Source organism: Thunnus thynnus, chromosome 5, assembly GCF_963924715.1.
Source record: "Thunnus thynnus chromosome 5, fThuThy2.1, whole genome shotgun sequence".
NCBI classification, from domain to species: domain Eukaryota; kingdom Metazoa; phylum Chordata; class Actinopteri; order Scombriformes; family Scombridae; genus Thunnus; species Thunnus thynnus.
The window spans coordinates 32134527-32155352 of record NC_089521.1 but is presented as its reverse complement, the minus strand read 5'-3'; the positions used below and the strand labels follow the sequence as shown (position 1 = coordinate 32155352).

The 20826-nt window shown below is 38.5% G+C and overlaps 2 protein-coding genes across 2 annotated transcripts; one reads left to right on the top strand and one right to left on the bottom strand.

The window, feature by feature from the left end:
* Positions 1-1146: 1146 nt before the first annotated feature.
* Positions 1147-6250, top strand: mphosph6 (M-phase phosphoprotein 6). The gene is made up of 5 exons (XM_067590774.1): positions 1147-1326; positions 3050-3162; positions 4164-4254; positions 5471-5574; positions 5825-6250. The coding sequence occupies exons 1-5, from the start codon at positions 1279-1281 to the stop codon at positions 5961-5963; spliced, it is 495 nt and encodes a 164-aa protein (XP_067446875.1). The 5' UTR covers positions 1147-1278; the 3' UTR covers positions 5964-6250.
* Positions 6251-7087: 837 nt separating this feature from the next.
* hsd17b2 (hydroxysteroid (17-beta) dehydrogenase 2) lies at positions 7088-20597 on the bottom strand. The gene is made up of 5 exons (XM_067590765.1): positions 18972-20597; positions 15975-16187; positions 13899-14084; positions 9487-9624; positions 7088-8990 (listed from the first exon to the last, which is right to left on the bottom strand). Exons 1-5 carry the CDS (start codon positions 19216-19218, stop codon positions 8644-8646), a joined length of 1131 nt encoding a protein of 376 aa, XP_067446866.1. The 5' UTR covers positions 19219-20597; the 3' UTR covers positions 7088-8643.
* Between the last annotated feature and the right edge of the window lie 229 nt (positions 20598-20826).

Below are 20826 nucleotides of genomic sequence, written 5' to 3'. Positions count from 1 at the left end.
AAAATACTTTCTGTTTGTAGTTTAATGTGTCAAATGATACATAGCACACATACACAGCAAATTAGGTTTTTTCTTAAAAATGCTATCAACAATCTCAGTAACATTCATTTTACTGATACCTTACTGTCCTACTACAGTAATTTCCAGGACATATTTTCACTAATTTCCTAAAGTAGCTGCTGTGTCTTAGTACTAATTCTTAGTTCTAATAGTCCAGGTGATATGTGAAAATTATGTTCACTGTTTCATAAAACCATAAAACTTGGCACACTTGTACAATTTGGGGCCCTGAACATTTTCAGAAATGGAGCCATCACAAAAACACCTTGTGGTGGCCATGGCAACCAATTTACTTTCCGCCATAACCTAATTATGTATATTGCATCATATCTCTGGAACCAAACATGATAACACAGAAAAAGTGATGTCTACCCCCATGTTTTGATGGCCAAGGATTACAATGATACCATATACAACATCATAAACTGTTCAGGTTAATAGTTAATGGTGCATTCATTAAGGCATTTTTGCAATGGCTCCATTTCTGAAAATGTTCAGGGCCCCAAACTGTACAAATGTGCCAAGTTTCATGCTTTTATGAAAAAGTGAACATATCACCTCAAATTTGGCACATATCACCTGGACTATAAAAATTAGTGTCTAATTCTTAGTACATCTCTGTGGAAGGGTTGTATGATTTGTTGTATACAAAAAAAATCTATTATGCAGTTTGACACACAAGCCTACACGCTAAAAACTAAGCATTTTTTTTGCAAATTAACAATTTCAACCCGAATAGAAGAGAAGAAGAATAGACGTGTGGATACTTACCAACTAAATCAACTTAATACTGTTTTCAATACTTTTTTTTTCTTGTAATTTGTACCAAATTGCACCTTCTCTGTAAAATTAACTGTTAAATACCTGCAAATTGCTCTTAAATTTCTGTAAAATAACCAATTGTTTACTTAGCAAGGAAGTTTATAACTTAAGTGTTCATAGATAAGTGGTTTAATGTGAATTCCTTGAAATTATTACTCACAAAGACAAAAAACATAATGTTGATTTTGACAACATTGTACACGAACATCGATGATATCAAAGGTCGATTAGCCGGACTGCTGAATCCTCAAAGCTGCTCGACAGTCGGCTGCTTCGGCCTGAGTTTTACCAGCAGCTGCAGCTCGTGGGTTTAGGTTTTAGCAATAAACTTTAATGATCCAACAAACCTTCAGGATCTGCTGTAGTTCAGTTATTTATCTGTAAACAGGTTTATCGATGGCGAGCGACTCTGTGAAACTCTCCAAAAACCTCCTGCGCATGAAGGTAAGTGATGAGAAACGATCAGCTAGCAGAGTTCACGTAACATTAGCTCTGAAACGCCACGATGGCTGATTTTCTGCTTTATTAGAAGCTGTAACTCGTGGAAAAATGTCAGTTTAAGATATTTTAATGTGAAGTTTGACCCAGTGATTAATTCAGCAAATAACAACAGTTCTTAAACTGATCAAAGTCAGCAAATTAGCTGATTTACACGGCGGCCAACTGTGTATGTTGGTGTATGGACACTTTATTCATAATTTATCATCATTTATTTATTATATTATGGTTACAGTTTATTTCTTTTATTTATAACTTTATTTATAAAATGTGAGGCACCATAGTGATATGAAAACAACAACAAAAAAATGATAAAAATTATTTTAAAAAAAAGATAAAATACAAACACCGATCAGCCACAACATTAAAACCACTGACGGCTCAAGTGAATAATATTGATTATCTCGTTATTGATGATCTCGTGATATATCAGGCAGCAAGTGAACAGTCAGTTCTTGAAGTTGGTGTGTTGGAAGCAGGAAAAATTGGGCAAGTTTAAGGATCTGAGTGACTCTGACGAGGGTCAATGACCCTGAAACTGACACTTAGACCACAGACCCCCTTCTGATAAGATTTTTTGCTTTTAGATGTTTTATTACAGAAAGTGTATGAAACCCATGACCAAAACAGTCTTGCTGGGTGTTCCCAGTATGCAGTAGTCAGAACCTACAACACAGGATGATGGGCTCTGAAGGCTCAGTGATGCACACGGGGAGCGATGACCAGCCTGTGTGGTCTGATCCCACAGAAGAGCTACTGTTGCACAAAAAACGTTAATGCTGGCTATGACAGACAGAACACACAGTGTATCAGCTTGTTGTGTATGGGGTCCATGCTGACCCTTGTTCACTGCTGCAAGTGGGCACGTGAGCATCAGAACCGGACCGTGGAGCAATGGAAGAAGGTGGCCTGGTCTGATGAATCATGTGGACGGCTGAGTGCGTCATTTACCCGGGGAAGAGATGGCACCAGGATGCATTATGGGAAGAAGGCAGACTGTGATGCTCCGAGCAAAGTTCTGCTGGGAAACCTGCTGACGTTCATGTGGATTTAACTTTGACATGTTTTGTTAAATATTGGTGTCTTTTAATCCCATGTGGGCCAAATGTTTGACATGACACAGAAATAAAAATAAAACCTAAAACTTCATTAGATAAAACATCATTAGAGAGTAAGTCATACAGTAAATTTCATGTAGCACGAGGGAAAAGTGAATGTTAATAAATAAAAAGGATACAAGTTAGATAACCAATCTATATTAATCTCATATATAATAAACATAAAACAACTGGAAGCAAATAAATACATGATAATAATAACAATAATAAAATTAATAATAATGCTGAAAATAACAATAATAAAATTAATAATAATGCTGCCCACTTTCTATATAATTCTCCCATTTGATCCATAATATGTGTCTCAGTCTAAGATTTCCTCTGGTTTTATACATTAACTGCTCCATTTCTCAACACTAGAGCTTCACTTTTGAAACCAGTTCTTTGTCATAAGTTTAAGAGCAGTTCATTATAAGCAGTTTAATAAACCAGATTGCTGCTCAACTGTCTCCTCCTCCAAAGTTGTTGTTGTTGTTGTTTTGATGAAATAAAAAGTGTGACGTGCGTGTGTGTATGTGTGTGCGTGTGTGCGTGTGTGTTTGTTTCCACAGTTCATGCAGAGAGGTCTGGACGCTGAGACAAAGAAGCAGCTGGAAGAAGACGAGAAGAGAATCATAAGTGATGAACACTGGTATCTGGACCTGCCAGAGCTTAAAGCAAAAGAGTAGGTGTCAAATTCTACATACAAACATTCAATAGCTTTATATATATATATATACAGCCTGCACTCCTTAGAGAACTCCATTCAGAAATATGCCAGTTTAGTTTTGATAAGTTCATAGTCAAACTTACACACATAGTAAAACTTTCCTGATATTCTTGGTTTGAACAGTGAGATCCACAAATAATTTCAGTTTAAATTTAATCCTCCAGCCAGAAGTTAATCTGATAATGTGTCAACTTTCAGGGAAACGTGAGTAGCTGCAGGAAGGAATTATACATGTTTGAATATTATTTAAAATGTGTCTTGATGATTAGTTGTATGCTGACGACTAGATTGGCAAAACTGCAAAAAAAAAGTCTTTTTATGCACATTTTAGTAATTCAGACAATAGAGGCTGTAACTAACGATTATTTCCATTATTGGTTCATCTGTCGATTATCTTCTCAATGAATCGATTAGTTGTTTTGTCTATGAAATGTCAGAAATTGGTCAAACATGTCGATCAGTGTTTCCAAAGCCCAAGACGCCGTCCTCGAATGTCTTGTTTTGTCTCGACCAACAGTTCACAACACAAAGATATTCAGTTAATTGTCATAAAGGACTAAAGAAAGCAGAAAATATTCACATTCCAGAAGCTGCAACCGAATCGTTTGGACTTTCTTCTTTCTTAAAAATGTCTCCAAACAATCAATTATCAAAACAGTTTGCGATTAATCAACTAATTATTGAAGCTCTAGTGGACAAAGTGTGTCTGTTAAGTAATGAGCAAGGAAACTATTAAAACACACATTTTTGAATGAAATCTGGTGTGAAAGTGTTTTCTATAGAGAACAACTTTTAAAACAAAACTTCAACAGCCGTGTGATAAATCCTACTTTCATTAAGTTTTAGAGGCGTCGGTTCAACTTTATGATCACGTTGGAGGCTGTCACTCACTTGTGATGCTGTTTTATTGTATTATATCATGTTTTCCTTCATTGATATTCATTTTCTTCTTTCAGGAACCTCATCATAGAGGAGAAGAGTTTTGTGCCGTGTGAAGACCTGAATTACGGTCGCATGTCGTTCAAGGGTTTTAATCCTGAAGTCGAGGTTTGTTTTTAATCCGTTTATTAGTTCTGTCGTTTCTCTGCTGCTTCTTCTGAACTCTGCTTTCTGTTTACTGCATAAATCATTTCATAGACATTTGATCATGTATCTTCAAAATGTCTTTTTCTTTCAAAAAAAAAAAAAAAATCCTCCTACGTGACAACTCTGCATTTTAAAAATGTTTCATTAACTTGTGTGAATTTTCTCAACCGACTGAAGAATTCATGAGTGCATGAAAAGAAAAGTTATTTTGGTTCCAAAGTTTACAGTTAATATGAGAATTTCCTACATTTGTTGTAAAACTATTTGTTTTCTTGTCATATTTGCAGTGTAGCAGATGTGTTTACAGTTTCCTCCAACAGGATGCAAGATAGTTAAATAAACTTAAAACTCAAAAACCATTTTTCTTAAGTCTCATAATCATGGTGGGACAAGTATATAAGTATAAAATGTTGAAAATGAGAAATAGTTTCCTGAAACCCAAGACGACGTCATCAAATGTCTTGTTTTGTCCACAACACAAAGATATTCAGTTTACTGTCACAGAGGACCGAAGAAACCAGAAAATATTCACATTTAAGAAGCTGAAATCAGAGAATTTGGACCTTTTTTTTTTCTTAAATTATGACTCAAAACAATTAATCAATTATCCAAATAATTAGAGATTAAATTAATAGTCTGCAACTATTCGATAAATTGTAGCAGCTCTACTTATCTTTTAACTTCGGCTGCAACTAACAATTATTTTAGTTAATGAGTCAATAAAACATCAGAAAAAGGTGATAAATTCCATCACAATTTCCCAAAACCTTAGTTAACATATTCAAAAGTGTCATTTTAGTCGACCAGAAGTGCAAAACCTGAAAATATTCTGTTTATTTTTCACATATAACAAACAAAAGCATCAAATAGTCACATTTGACAGTGATTTTTGGCATTTTGCTGGAAAAATAGTTAAAAATAGACCAATTAAAATAGTTGCTGATTGATTTTCTAATGATCAATTAATTGTTTCAGCTTGACTTTTAACTGCTGTTGTCCTTTTAATAAACGTGATATTTGTCAGGATGTGTCAGTAAAATAATCTGAGACAAATTCAAACCTTTTCTACAGATAAAGTTGCAAAATGAAAAATAAAATGATTTGAGACAAGAGTGTTTAAAATATAAATGTGACCACATTTCATTTAAATGTTGTCATCGTTCTGCGTCCGACACAGAAACTGATGGCTCTGATGAATCCGAAGGACGAAGCGGAGAAACGAGAGGAAGAGGAGGTCAGCCGAATGCAAACAGATGTCACAGATGAGGAAATGGCGCTGAGGTACGAATATCTGACTTGGTGGTTATAACTTGCAGATGAGTAAATGTATCTAATGTTAACTGTAAAACAGTAAAAACTATTCATGACATGGAGAAGTAAGTAAACAAAGCCAAACATGTTTCCGACTAGATGAAGATCATAGAGGTTTATATTCTTCTAACAAGCTGACCTGCTGTGCTCCACAGGATCTGAAAGTTTATATTTTTTCTATTTTACGACTGTTTCTAACTGTGTTTTTCGTCTTTTTCAGGTACGAGAGTTTAGTAGGAAGCATGAAGAAAAAGTTTGCAAAGAAGCGAGAGCGAGCAGCCGTAGAAGAGGAAGACGACATGAACCACAACGTTGTGGAAACAAACACAAAGAGAGTTTTTCTGAAACCGCAGGACTGAGATCATTGTGTGATGGACTGGAGAGACGTGTATTTTTTTATGTAAATGACTCAAAATACTTTTTTTTTTTTTTTAACTGTGTGCATAAAGGTGTTTATATATAGAGAGTGAGCATCAGAGATTGTGACGAGCAGAATGAGTATTTTAAGGCTGAATGGATGTTATACATCCTGTTTTTTTAAAAAAGAAGATGATGTATCTTTTGAGATGCTGAGAACATCCAGTGTAACGTGTTTTTACCGTCTGTGCAGCCTGGACGACTTCCATTAAAAGCAGAGCACAGTGTATCTACAGTATGTGTCTGTGTGTCAAGGAGAGTAACTATCAGACTATCATTCAATTTAGGGTTGCAACTAAACTACTATTTTCATTATTTATCTCAATTAATAGATCAGTTGTTTGGTCTATAAAATGTCATAAAATGGTGAAAAACGATCACTGTTTCCAAAGATGACGTCAGATGTCTTGTTTTGTCCCGACCATCAGTCCAAAGATACTCAGTTTACTGTCATCTGATGAAGATCTAAATGGGATTGAAACATTGTCAATTGAAGTGATTTAGAAGAAGAAGAAGAACTTTATTGATCCCTGTGGGGATCAATGCATTTGACCCATCCTATACACACACACTAGGAGCAGTGGGCAGCCGCAGTGCAGCTCCTAGGAACCGATTCCAGTTCTTTTGCCAGTGTCACTGACAGGAGTATTAACCCTAACATACATGTCATTGATGGAGGAAGGAAACCCACACAAACACAGGAAGAACCTGGGACAGCTGGGGTTCAAACCCAGGACCTTCTGGCTATGAGGCAGCGGTGCTGACCACTGAGCCACTGTGCTGTTTAGAGTCAGTGTGCAGCTTTACTCACAGAGACAGTCTGTCTTTATCAAAAATGCCTTCTAGCTGTCAGGAATTTGTCTACAAATCAGCAACAAACTACTTTTCATAATGTTCTGTTTGGTTGTCTAACAACATCTCTCAACACATCGAAAACATAAGTTTTAATAACAGTCCTTGTTCTCCAGTGGTGCAAAATCCAGCTGAATCAGTCAAAGTGGACAAAGACTTGAGGCAAACAACATATCGTCAACCTAGACCAGGTGTACACTTGTTGTTGGATAATTGGTTGAACAGGGTTTCAAATTTACTGGAAAATAAAGCAAATGGTGGGAGCTGTCAAAGTGCCACACCGCTAACACCATGTCAGAAACAAGAGAACACAGACTTCTCTGAAAGTTACACAGACAAAACTATAAAAAGTACAAACATCCGTCATGGGTAACATATTAGAGGAAACATGACAAATTCAGTTCTTCATTTATGCCAAAGAGCTCCGCTGCGTTCAGAGTGTGAATCCAATCCGCCTCTCTGTGGAGCGGCGAGTCGATGATGTCACCACCTCTAAGAGAAACTGTTGTGGTTAGCCTGTGCATAGTGTTGAGTAATAGCATAATCCATGTTTTATGATGACATAATACATGTCTTATGTTCAGGCATGCGAGTCTTTAAAGCTCTTTTTGTTTGTTGCTGCTGCAGTTAATGAAGGATTTAATGGAGTATATTTTACCAGTGCGTGGATGTGTAAAGTAATTGGTGTCCGACGAGTTAGGACATTGTGCACAGTGGCCACAGTGGAAAAAACCAGTAGGTTGATTAGACCGATGGGACTCAAAGTGGGGTTCAGGGACCCCCAGGGGTCCTTGAGAGGGTTCCAGGGGTTCCCCAGCAAAATGGGGAATAATTTATTTTCACTATAATTACATCCATAAGTAACACAATGACAGAATGTAACTGTTTTGATCATAGGTTTCATACACTTACTGTAATAAACCATCTTAACAGCAGAAATCTTATCAGATGGGGGTTTGTGGTCTAATTTGTGTCACTTAAGGGGTCCTTGATGTGTTTGATAAACACTGGATTAGACAGCCAGGAGACAGTGTTATGTGGTTTTCTAGTGTCAGAATGAACCAGTCTGTCTCTCAGATTGCAGGGGAGGCACATAGTTGATATTATTTAGAGATGGGTCACTTTTGAGGGCATTCCAATGTTTAAGGATAACATTGTTGACCCTGCATGCCAGAGGAGAGTAACTAGTAGAGAAAGTGATCCATGAGGAAGTAGCGGTAGTTCTAGTTTTCTTAGCTAACAGGGATTCTCTCTGTGTATGTAAGGCCCTGTGATAGGCTGAAGAGATACATGATGTAGGGTAAACACGATGCTGGAAACGATCTTTCATCTCAAGAATTGACCAACAGGAATGTTGAGAATGAGTTGTTTTGGATGGTTACATACAATAAATGTTCAAATGATCCAATATTTCACCAAAAATCAAAGATTATAGAAAAAGTCCAAAAACTGAAAACAGATTTGTGAATCAGAACTTTGTTTTTTTACTTTACTATACTTTAACTACCTCAAGCTCATAATACTTATGTACTTTAACTTCAGTAGGATTTTTCATGCAGGACTTTTACTTGTAATGGAGTGGAGTGGATTTTGGTATTTTTACTTAAGTAAAGGATCTGAATTCTTCTTCCATCACCACAAGACAATAATGCAGTTTGACTCCTGCTCCTCCAGAAAAAAGGTAATAAATGTTTGTTTTGATGGATTTGAAGTCTGAAGTCTTTGGAAGTTGCTCTGGATTACAGGATACCAGTATAACCACATTTCCCTTTAACCTGAGTTGACGTGGAGGCCTGCAGGCTCACAGTCGGTGTATTTCTGGAGGTTCATGATGACGCAATCAAACAGCGTGGTGGGAAGGTGGCGGTGAAGAAATGGAAGGAACCATCCCATCTTTCCGGGGGTGTACAGAGGTCTGGGCTGGACGGACAGCAGAGCATGACACATGTTGTCCACCACAGGAGACAGATCCTCCACTGACATCTGGGACAGTTTGGTCAAACTGCTGGGGAGAGACGAGATGTACGCCTCCCCATAATCCTCTCTGGCATCAGAGGAGACACCTGCGAGGATCTCGTCTCGGTAGCGACTGATGGTGTCACTGTTCCCAAAGATATCTGAAAGGAAAAAACATAAACATGTGGTTTTATTTTGCTGTAAACGCCACAGCTTTTATAACACTTTACTGGATCTGCCTCACAAACAGTGTCATGTCATTAGTTTTGCAGATATTTGATCACAAACCAAAGTGTTGGACAAAAAAAAAAAAGCAGCAAGATCATGAGAATCGTCGCCATATTTTGAGCGTATGTTATGTATGACAGTGCAAATAAGAAAAGGAGAAATGAGAATTAGAATGAAAGAGAAACAAAACAGTGTGTAATGTAGTTTGGTGGCTGTTTGGAACTTGCAGCCTGCCTTTAGACACAAATGTAAAAACTAAACAAAGAAAACACTTTCTATTAGACTGTAAATGTTTCTCTGGTTTGAACCAAAAACAATTTAATGTCTGTCTTTATGCTGTAACTTCCCTTTCTTTTATTCGTATCAGATAATAAACGCTTACATTACAAACTGAATGTGATCATAAGTCACAGATTAAACCAGACTCACTTGTTCTGAAGCCTGAAGGCTGAATTAAAGCCACTCTGACGCCCCACACAGACAACTCCAGCCTCATGACTTTGGAGAAAACACTCAGCGCCGCCTTCGATGCTCCGTAAGCAGCGAACATGGGCATCGGCACCTCAGCTGCAGGAGAAACCATCACTGCATTAATGCAAAGTCAAGGAAAAATGGCCTCCAGAGTTGTTGGTAGAAATGAAATCATAGAGAGATTTATTTCTCATAAAAGTTGTGTTGATGCTGTATTTTTATTGAAGAATTTACTGTTATGAAACCCTTTTGTAAAGCAGTAAATAATGTCATGTGCTTGTGAGAAGCTCCAATATCTAGAACTTGACAGACGGTTACTTAAAGGACTAGTTCAATATTTTGTGAATGTTGTATGTTTCTTCTCTTTCTGGCAGAGAGTCAGATGTACAGATTGATTCCTCTCTGAATATGAAGTTATGAAGGATTTTGTTACTTTTGGACAGAGCCAGGCTAGCAGTTTCCCCCTGTTTCCAGTCTTTATGCTAAGCTAAGCTAACCAGCTGCTGGCTGTAGCTTCATATTTAGACATGAGAGGAATCGATCGGAACATCTGACTCTCTGTATGAATATTTATAGAGTCACAATATTGCTTTAATAGAAATATTTTAATGCATAAAGCCACCAAATTAACATCATTTTTACAAACGTCCATGTTTGCTTATCGTTGATTACCAATGAATACTTCCTGCTCTCTTACAGTGCAGACGCTTTTCTACTTGCTATCGCCTCTGCTTGCATTTTTCTGCTGATATTCTTGTTTTTCTTCTGCAATAAACTATGAGCAGCGGCTCCTGGATACTTATAATTTTAACATTTTTATGACCTCCTCAGTGAGGCCTACCAGCAGCACAAGCCTGTACGTGGCACTTAGCTAAAGCTAATTAGCAGCAAGATGCCTCCCTTCTCCACCAACAACTTCCACAAACTTCTACAGAAGATTGCAGTGCTGGAAACCAAAATTCACCGGTTAGAAGTGAACGTGGAAGTGAATGGACTATGTGCGAACGACACCACTTTACCATGGACTCAAAACGGTGGACAAGAGCATGCTAACACACAGCTTATTGGCACCACCAAGACTACCAAGAAACAGGAGGCCTGTGAACTGGATAATAAATCTACAAGTGATAGTCCTCCTTGGAACTCTCTTGTAGCAAAGCCTAAGTATAAATCATTTTCCGGAAAAGTGGGAGGACAAGTAACAGGCAGAGCCCAGCGCCCTGAGATTTGTGATGCAACAGGCTGGCCTGCATTATCATCCAGGCAGAGCGCCTCTTCAACAGCTGTTCTTAATAGGACACAGCCGTGGACAGCTGCGAAAGGGAGAATTAGCAACAAACCTCCCCAACAACCCAGTGTACAACTGAAGAACAGATTTGCTCCACTGCTGCAGGACCCTGGATCTCCGTCTGATGACCTGGAAAACCTCTCGTCTTCACACAGCAGGGTAAAGACTGAGAGTACGTCTGAAAGTAAAAGGCTACAGGGAAAGCTAACGACTGGGACTCAAACTCTGATTTTGGGTGACTGTGTTATAAAAGATTTCAGAAGCATGTGCAGGAAAAAAACACCAAAGTACTCTGCTTTCCCAAGGATAAGGTCTCTAACATGACTGAGAGAATCCTGCGTATCATGGCTGCACATCCAAATGTGGAAAACATCATACTGCACATAGGGACCAATGATGTTGTGAAACAACAGTCTGAAGTGCTGAAACAAGACTTTAGTGATCTGTTGAACACAGTCAGCTCTTGCTGAGGTGTTAATCAGTGGCCCTTTACCACCTCTGAGAAAGATTCAGCAGATTGTTGGCACTAAACACATGGCTCTCAACTGCATGTACCGTCCATTCACCGCACTTTATTGACAATTTCAACTTTCTCTGGGACTGCAGACATCTTTTTAAGGCAGATGTACTTTTCCTTAACAAGTCAGGAGTAAAATTGTTTATCTCTCACCTATTTTACCTCCTGTTTCACCCATCTGTTCCCTCTGCCAAGGACAAGAGACAAGAGGAATCAAAACAAGAAGAGGACATAACAAAACACAACAGAAACCTTGACAGAGAGCCGCCTCAGCCTCCACCTGAAGACAGCTTTAAATATGACAGTCATCAGAGTCGAGAGAAGGCGTCTCCACCCCCCTCACCAACTTCCACCTTTGAGGATTCACCCTCTTCACCCCCCCAAACCCCATCCAGGTCACTCTCCTCTCAAATCACCCTTACCCTCTCCTCCCCCCTCTTGGAGTTCACTGACCAGATGAAAGAGCTGGTCACTGCAGGGACCAAACTTACATCCCGCCCTACTCCCATTTTCTCTCCTCTAAACCCCCCTCAGCGTCCACCTCCACCAATGGCTTTAAGTCCTAGACCAGTCTCGACATATTCGTCACAGTTATGGCGCCCACCCCCTCCACGACGGCTACAGTATCATCCTCTCTCTCCCCAGTCTGATAAAAGCATAGCACATCCAATTATTAATGTACAAAATACAGCAAGCGATAACTGATATGTGCTGGGTCCAGGCTGCAAGGCTGATGGCATTCATGTCTCTTCCCAGGAAAAGCCGGGGCCCAGTGTGCCGGTAGCTTGCCCAATTCCTGTCATGATAGGTAACAGGAAAAGAATGGTGAGTCTGCTAAGAAACAGGAAGCACTCAACCGGTTCTGCAAATTTGTCAAATTTAGCATCCATTCTTCACCAGCTACAGGCTGTTCCTAAAAAATGTTAGATAATATTTTTAACATATTAAATCTAGCTTTATTAAATGTCAGGTCTTTGTCAGGAAAAACATTTTTAATCAATGATTTTATCATCGAGCACAACCTTCACCTTATGTTTTTAACTGAAACTTGGATAGACCAAGATAACAGTGCAGCTGTTCTAATCAAGTCAACCCCTCCCAACTTCAGTTTTATGAGTGAAGCTAGAGTGCATAAGAAAGGAGGTGGAGTTGCCATATTGTTAAATGATTCCCTCCAATGCTGTTTGCAATCATTAAGCTATAGTTCTAAATATCTACAGGCCACCTAACTACTGTGCAACCTTTTTCGATGATTTTGCTGAACTGCTGTCTATTATCTGTATTAACTTTGACTGCGTAGTTATTGTTGGTGATGTTAACATCCATGTTGACAACCCCCAGGACAGAGACTAAAGAATTGTGTTGTGTTCTTGATAACTATGGATTGACTCATCATGTGACGGAGCCCACACACAACAAGGGGCACACTCTGGACTTAATCATCTTCAAGGGTCTGAACATTTCTAAGGTTGTGGTGGCTGACGTTGCTCTCTCTGATCATTCCTGTGTTTTCTTTGCGAGTGCTATCTCTGTGTACACAAATGTTCAAACAGAAATAATCACATAATGGTATATCACTGAAAACACCAGTGAAATATTTATTCAGGCCTTCTCCTCCACATTTGCCCTCTCCTGAGTATCAGTCAATGAGCTTGTAGATAATTTCAGTTTTAAAATTAAATCTAAAGTGTTATTGATGCCATAGCAACCACTAAGGTGAAGGTTGTCTCTGGTAAGAAAAGATCTCCATGGAGAAATGCCACACTGGTCAGAATGGAAAAAGGAGTGTTGAAAAGCTGAACGCAGGTGGCAAAAAACAAATCTCCAGGTTCATTATGAGATCTACAAAGAGAGACTTCACATTTATCATTTGGAACTGAGAAATGCAAGGCGGTCCTTCTTCTCTGACATCATTGCATTGCCAAAAACAATAATAATGCACGTGCCTTATTTGCTGCTGTCGACAGGCTAACAAACCCTCCTGTGTCAGTAGCCCCTTAACTTTTATCCACCAAGGCTTGTAATGACTTTGCCTCCTTCGTCACTGACAAAATTAATTTTATATATAAAACAACAATCCATTAATCAAGAAAATAATCTGCAGATTAATTGATAATAAAAATAATAGTTAGTTGCAGCCCTAGAACTAATCAATATTCCAGTAATAAGCGAGACAAATCATTTGTTTACATAAGGTTTGAAGTCTTATTTTAATATAACACAAACTGAAACCAAAGACTCTCTGGAAGGTATAAACTTCAGGGATCACAAGTTAGGATTCATCCTCTGAGGAACATGAATGTGTGATCAAAATAATGTGACAACCCATCCCATAATTTCTGAGATATTTCAGTCTGGAGCAAAGTGGTGGACCGACAGACCGACTGCCATCCACAGAGCAGCACGGCTCTGTGGATGGAAAAGTCGGTCTGTCGGTGGCTACATGTAGTTTAGAAAACTGGCAGCAGTCATGTAATCTATACTTGTTGATTTGTTGTTTATTTGTTCAAACATGCCAGTTTGCATCATTCTGCTGGTGTCTCGTGTCTCTGCGGTCAGATGTACCTGCCATGCTGGCCACGTTGACGATGCGTCCTCTGGACCTGCGCAGCAGAGGCAGGAACACCTGACACATCTTCACCGCAGACAGGAAGTTGACGTCCATGACGCGTCTGTACAATGTGACAGGATGCAGCTCTGCATCCAGAGGACAGTGAAGGATTCCTGCGTTATTCACTAAACCCCACAAACCTGCAGAGACACAAAAAGTGACAAAACATTTGTCATGTTTTATTCATCGTGGTGGTAAGGAGGTGAAAAGTTGCTTTCCAGCAGATTTGGATCTGGTTTCAAGTTAGTAAAATACCTTGATGTTAATGATGATGATGCTGAATCTCTTACTGACCTTTTAAGCTGTTCTTGTTATTTATTAGTAGAGAGTGATATAAAAAACTTTTAGGCAATAGACTTTTCATTTTTATCCCCATTACTGAACTGATTGTCACATTCAGCGATTAAAATGACAAACACACAGATGGCAGATTACATTAACTGCAGTGGTGGAAGAAGTATTCAGATCCTACCTACTTAGATACTTAAGTAAAAGTACCAATACAGCAATGTAAAAATACTCCATTACAAGTAAAAGTACTGCATGAAAAATCCTACTACAGTAAAAGTACATAAGTATTATGAGCTTGATGTAGTTAAAGTATTGCAGTAAAAGTACATAAGTATTATGAGCTTCATGTAGTTAAAGTATTGCAGTAAAAGTACATAAGTATTATGAGCTTCATGTAGTTAAAGTATTGCAGTAAAAGTAGTGGTTTGGTCCCTCTGACTGATATATTATTATATATGACATCATTAGATTATTAATAGTGAAGCATCAGTGTTAGAGCAGCATGTTACTGTTGTAGCTGCTGGAGGTGGAGCTAGTTTACACTACTTTATATACAGTTAGCTAGTTTAGTCCAGTGGTTCCCAACCTAGGGGTCGGGCCCCTCCAAAGGGTCAGCAGATAAATCTGAGGGGTGGTGAGATGATTAATGGGAGAGGAAAGAAGAAAAAACAAAGTTCTGATACACAAATCTGTTTTCAGTTTTTGGACTTTTTCTCTAATCTTTGATTTTTGCTGAAATATTGGATCATTTGAACATTTATTGAAATGAAAGCATGTGAGAAGTTTAGAGGGAAAAATCACTATTTGGTGGAGCTGTTAACAACTCATAGACATGTGAAATGTGACCCCGACTACTAGGGATGTTCAGAGGGCCCTGTATTTGTATTTGTATCTGTATCTGTATTTGTTGAGGCAGTAAAATTATTTGTATTTGTATTTGTATTTGAATAAAAGTGAAAAGAGGCTTAAAAATCCTGTTTTAGTTTTTATGACGCTTTTAATTTTAGAAAATTAAAGTATTACAATAAGTGTTCATGAAGTGTGTGTCAGTGGCTCAGCTTTATCTCTGGGGAACACCCCCAACTCCAGGAGTGATGTCCAAATTAGGAAATGTGCGTCATGTAGCAGGTGGATGTGACTCCCCTCGTTGAGACCTGCTGATAGACGTCACAGCGGAGCAGAGGAGAGACACTGAGATAGCGATGTAACCGGCCTGCTCCCTGGTATTTGACATGTTTTGTTTTTTTTCTTCCTGAAAACAAATCATTTTTAAAACATTTGTATGACACAAATATTTGTAAATAACCCACCATTTGTGCTTTGCCAAATAACGTATTTGTATTCGGGCACACCCCTACCGACTACACACTGCTTTTTGTAAGACGTCAAAAGCCAAAAAGGTTGGAAACCACTGGTTTCATCTATAACAATGTGTTGTATTTTAAAAGCTTGTTTTATTATCCATTGTGTCAAATCTTCATCTGAAAAGTAACTAAAGCTGTCAAAAAAATGTATCAGAGTAGAAAGTACAGTAGTAGAAATACTCAAGTAAAGTACAAGTTCCTCAAAACTGTAGTAAATGTACTTAGTTACTTTCCACCACTGGTCAGCTTTAGCTATTTGAAGTTACTTCCGTGACTTGAACAGTGAAAGTTAAATTTAGTAAGGTTGTATTAGGTTGAGTTTCACACCTCCTCGTCTTCTCAGTGGATGATGACAACAACAGCGTTCAGTCTCACCTGAGTCTCCGACCTGAGCGCGGATGTGCAGGTGTGTCGTCTCTATCTGGGAGCTGTCGGTCACGTCGAGCTGCAGGACCTGCAGGTTTTCACATACTTGGTCTCTCAGCTGCTGAGCTCCAGCACCGTTCACATCCAGCACACCTGCGAACACCTGCACTCCCATCTTGCTCAGCCGCTTCGCCAGCGCATGACCGAAACCTGAATCACAACCTAAAAGTGGAAGAAATGCAATTATGAAGCTTTAAATGAAACTTATTTATCGTCACCTTCCTAAAATAATGGCCTATGTCATTCTTTCAGGTTTCTCAGAAAACACAAAAAAAATCACCATGGTGTGCACAAGCTGCCTCTAGACACTGCACAACAGGCTACTATAATACCGGTCAAATTATGTCATGATTACTAATATTATGTTCAAGTGAGATTTTCATTAAATAAAAACACAAAAGTAAAGAGGATCCTTTGTCATTTTTTAGCTATACACACAATTTCTAGCTGTTAGATTACAATACGGTATTCAAATCTTTCTTAATTAGATGATGTAATGTGGAAACAATTAGACAAAAACTGTAGATGAAATATTGTTTAAAAGGCAGAAAAGCCTATCACTTGCAACAGCCACAGATTCTAGAGCCTTTCCACTCTTTGCTAAATGCTAGCTTTATGGACTTAGCCATTTTGCTGACTAAAATGACTGAATAAAAAGACTAAATAATTTTTGTCCTTATTTTATGTCCATTATTTTAGGAAGGTGACGTTATTCTGTTTTCTCTGCAGCGAAGAGGCACAGGGCATAAAGGATAAGGGGTCTGTCTGTCTCTAGGTCAATAAATTTGGTCCAGACTCAAATATCTCAACAAAAATTAGATGGATTGACATCATCATGATTGAAATTTGGTTCAGACATTCATGCTCTTCAGAGGATGAATCCTATTGAGTTTGGTGATCTTCTGACTTTTCCTCTGGCGCCACCATGAGGTTGAATTTTTAGCTCCTCATTTGGATGGATTGCTCTGAAATTTGGTTCAAACATTCATGTTCCCCTCAGGATAAAAACTTTTGATCCTCTGACTTCTCATCTGGCACCATCATCTGGTCAACATTTAATTTGTCCAATACTTTGGTTTATGATCAAACACCTGGTGACATTAGTAGCAAACTGAACACATGACAGCGTGTACTAAACACTCCCTCTCTAATCACTGAATAACAACAAAATATGGTAATAGATATTAATATTAACACATTTCACTGTACTATAACTCACACACTCCTGGCCCATAATTAAAGGGTCACTTCAACCAATTACTAAAATGTATTTTCTCTCTTAGCTCTGATGCAGATAGTTTTAATTTTCTTCTTCAGACATGTTATGAGCTCTGTGAATGTGTTGCATGGAGACTAGCTGTAGGTTTAAGAGATGAAGAGACATTATAGTTGATTAAAAGTTAGAGTAAGGTGCATATTCTGATCAAACAATGTGAAAAAAAAAATCTGAGCCTTGTGGTGTATTTTCATTAAGCGTCATTGGTGTGCATAAAGACAATATTGAGCTATGCAGATTGATTTTATAAATTTATAAACAATAAGTGCTAGTGTGTTAGAATCTTATTGATGATGTATTTGTAATCTCATGAATCACATGTAATCACGATATACGTATAGAGGCACGGTAAAAGAATCATAATCATACACTGGAGAAATTTGAGTGTGTTTGTATTACATGTCACTTTGCTTGGGTCTGCATTAAAGTCTTCACCTTTTTTAAAAATACACTCTGGAAAAGATCAAGAAATAAGGGTGTAAAGTGACTAGAATAACTTAAAAATAAAGGCTAGAAGACAACTTGGCTATATTGGTGTAAAATGATCCCCAATACTTATATAAAAAATTGGACATAACCAGATAGAATTGAATATGCCAGTACATATCCACAACAGCTCAAAACCTGTCTTGAAGAGTTTTGACCAACAACGAGTGACGAAGATAAAAATAATGGTGTAATTGGCCAAAAATAAGGAGGTGTGACCTAAAACCGTCAGAGCGACCTGGTTCATCTTGTATGCGCTAATTTGCTCTCCTTTATTGCCAGCATTAAAGAACATTTTGCTGCTTGGACCTCTGATTCCTGATTTTTATCTTCAAAAAGCAGTTTTTGATCTGGTGTTTTCTTCAACTGTCTTCCATCGATTTGACACAACAACCTTTTATATTTTATCTCTCTTTCCTGTTTGTCCAGTCGGTGCAGACTGCTGCTCACTGAAGCAGAGATGCCTGAAATGTCACTGACTTAATAACACAAATAATGCAGAGTTACATTCACAACATGTTGAGTCCGACTGTTATTATATCATTCAAATAACTTTAATGCTGAAAACAGAAACAAAAAACATAACTAACAGTCTAAAGATGAATCCAGCTTGCTTGATTTAGCACATTAACAGTGAGAATCAATGGTAACATGCTAATATTTTGTATAGTGTCACATGTTAATGGTGTTTGCATGTTATGCTAACTTTAACATGTTGATATGTTAATGTGCTGCATACTAACATTAATGTGTAGCTTTCCTCTGACACAAAAAACATGGAAATTAACAGATATAATTAAGCAAATTAATAATAATAATAATAAAATGAATTAACAATTGATAGCAATCAATGGAATAATATCAAGAAAATCACACTAATCCAGCTGACTGGAATTTAGTCATTAATTTCAGAAGGATCTTTAAGTTTTGGACAAGCAAAAGTTTTGACCAGCTGGAGCTACTAAAGAAAAGGTCATGTGATCACCAGGTGCATATTATTTAAATTATCGAATTAAATCAAGTAAATAAAAAGCAATCCGGTAGTTGTTGGGATACTTCACTCTGGACCAAAAATCAGTGCTTCTTTTAAGATGTTTAAATGATTTAATAGTCACTCAGCTGACTTATATAATATATGTTTGCTGCAGTTGGTTGCAGGTGTGTCTCTATATTCGAAGCCTCACCTGTAACCAGCACCGCTCTGCCCTGCAGCGGCAGCAGCTCGGCCGTCCTCGCAGTCACACACACCAGAGCGAGGCTGCAGCACAGTAAGGCGACCCCGCAGTACACCAGAGGAGCTGTGAAGTACAGAGAGGCCCCAAGGGCCCCGAACGCAACAGACCAGTATCCAGCATCACAGCCCTGCTTCAGCGTCCAAACCACCGTGAAAGTGAACGCTGCTGCAGCTGCAACACAGAAACAGGCATCCATCCTCCAGCAGAGGAATCAGTGTTTCTGCCTCCTTCACCAGTGACCCAGGTGTTCATTCTGATCTGAAAAGCTGAGTCATGATTCGTCCTGCCCTATCTGACCTGCAGACAGGTATTTGTGCTCCTGCCAACAGGTGTGTTTTCAAAAAACCTGTTCCTTGTCTGTAAGAAAAGCAGAGAGGACCATGTTTTCACCGTGACATATGACGCTGTTCTATCAGAGGCAGATCTTGCTCATATCTTGCAGTTCCTGCTCTTATCATGATCATCAGTCTCCTCCTCCTCCTTCTCTAAATAAAACTTTTGTATTTACATATTTGTTTTTTCTTGTTTCCGACCTTGTTTTCCTGCTTACAGAACATATTTAAAACTCAGCAGGAGAAATTAAAACCATCAGATGTTTCTTTTGAAAAAATTCAAAATGATCTTGAATGTTTTGGCCAAAGTTCAAGTTTCTCAGTTTTCAAATTAGTAAATGTTTCACCTTATTGGCAATGAGTCATCTGCTGCCTCTACACTGCGGTAGGTCAAATGTGTATCCAACTAAATAAGCACTTCACTAATTAACCCGCAAGTCAAAGCAAACATGGAAAAAAATCTGAAAGGATATGATGTTCCACCAAACTGGAAGAATTTCGCTTAGTCCAGATAGTCTTAAAACATTCAAACACATTCTTTTACTAGATATGATCGATCATTCTTTTGTAACGGGCTTGCACCACTAAGATTAAACCTCTTGGTAAAAAGTCTACCGTTGACTCACGTGTTTTAGCCATCTATAGACCTATATCTAATCTTCCCTTTCTCACTAAGATCCTTGAGAAAGCAGTCGCCAGTCAGTTTTGTGTGACTTTCTTCATAACAAGTTTATCAGGCTGCCCTAACAAGTCTCTATAGACTCTCCAGCTTGTCCAGAATGCAGCTGCACGTGTACTGACGAAACCTAGAAAAAGATCACGTTTCTCCCATTTTAACTTTGCTGAACTGGCCTCCCGTAAAATCCAGAATATCATTTAAAATCCTTCTCCTCACTTACAAAGCCCTTAAGGGTAAGACATCATCATATCTTAAAGAGCTCATAGTACCTTATTACGCCACTAGAACACTGTGTTCCCAGTAATCAGGCTTACTTGTGGATCCTACAGTCTCCGGAAGTAGGATGGGAGGCAGAGCCTTCAGCTATCAGGCTCCTTTCCTGTGGAACCATCTTCCAGATCTTATCCGGGAGGCAGACTCCCTCTCTACGTTTAAGAGTCGGTTTAAAACTTTCCTTTTTGATAAAGCTTATAGTTAGTGCCGACCAGGCTCGCCTCGGATCTGCCCTTAGTTATGCTGCTATAGGCCTAGACTGCCAGGGGACTTCCCATGATGCACTGAGCTCCCCCTTCTCCCCTTCTCCATCTGTACACATTCATGTCCCGTTAATACATGTTACTAACTTGGCATCTTCTGCAGTTTTTGTGCTTTGTCATCTTGCAGGTTTCTATGGATCGTGGTTGATGCGTGCACCTGCTATTATTTTTAATATTAGTCATATTTCTATTATTATTGTTGTTGTTATTGTTATAATTTTTGTTGTTGTGCTTCTCTGTGTCTCTCTCTCTCCTCC

What these genes read in the sequence shown, in the direction of transcription:
- mphosph6 (XM_067590774.1), top strand. Translation starts at nt 1,279, where the DNA reads ATGGCGAGCGACTCTGTGAAACTCTCCAAAAACCTCCTGCGCATGAAG. An exon ending in CCAGAGCTTAAAGCAAAAGA is followed by an intron (nt 3,163 to 4,163) that starts GTAGGTGTCAAA and finishes TTCTTCTTTCAG; the next exon opens with GAACCTCATCATAGAGGAGA. An exon ending in GATGAGGAAATGGCGCTGAG is followed by an intron (nt 5,575 to 5,824) that starts GTACGAATATCT and finishes CGTCTTTTTCAG; the next exon opens with GTACGAGAGTTTAGTAGGAA.
- hsd17b2 (XM_067590765.1), bottom strand. Translation starts at nt 19,218, where the DNA reads ATGGATGCCTGTTTCTGTGTTGCAGCTGCAGCAGCGTTCACTTTCACG. An exon ending in CGCTCAGGTCGGAGACTCAG is followed by an intron (nt 14,085 to 15,974) that starts GTGAGACTGAAC and finishes GTGTCTCTGCAG; the next exon opens with GTTTGTGGGGTTTAGTGAAT. An exon ending in CAACGTGGCCAGCATGGCAG is followed by an intron (nt 9,625 to 13,898) that starts GTACATCTGACC and finishes TTTCTCCTGCAG; the next exon opens with CTGAGGTGCCGATGCCCATG.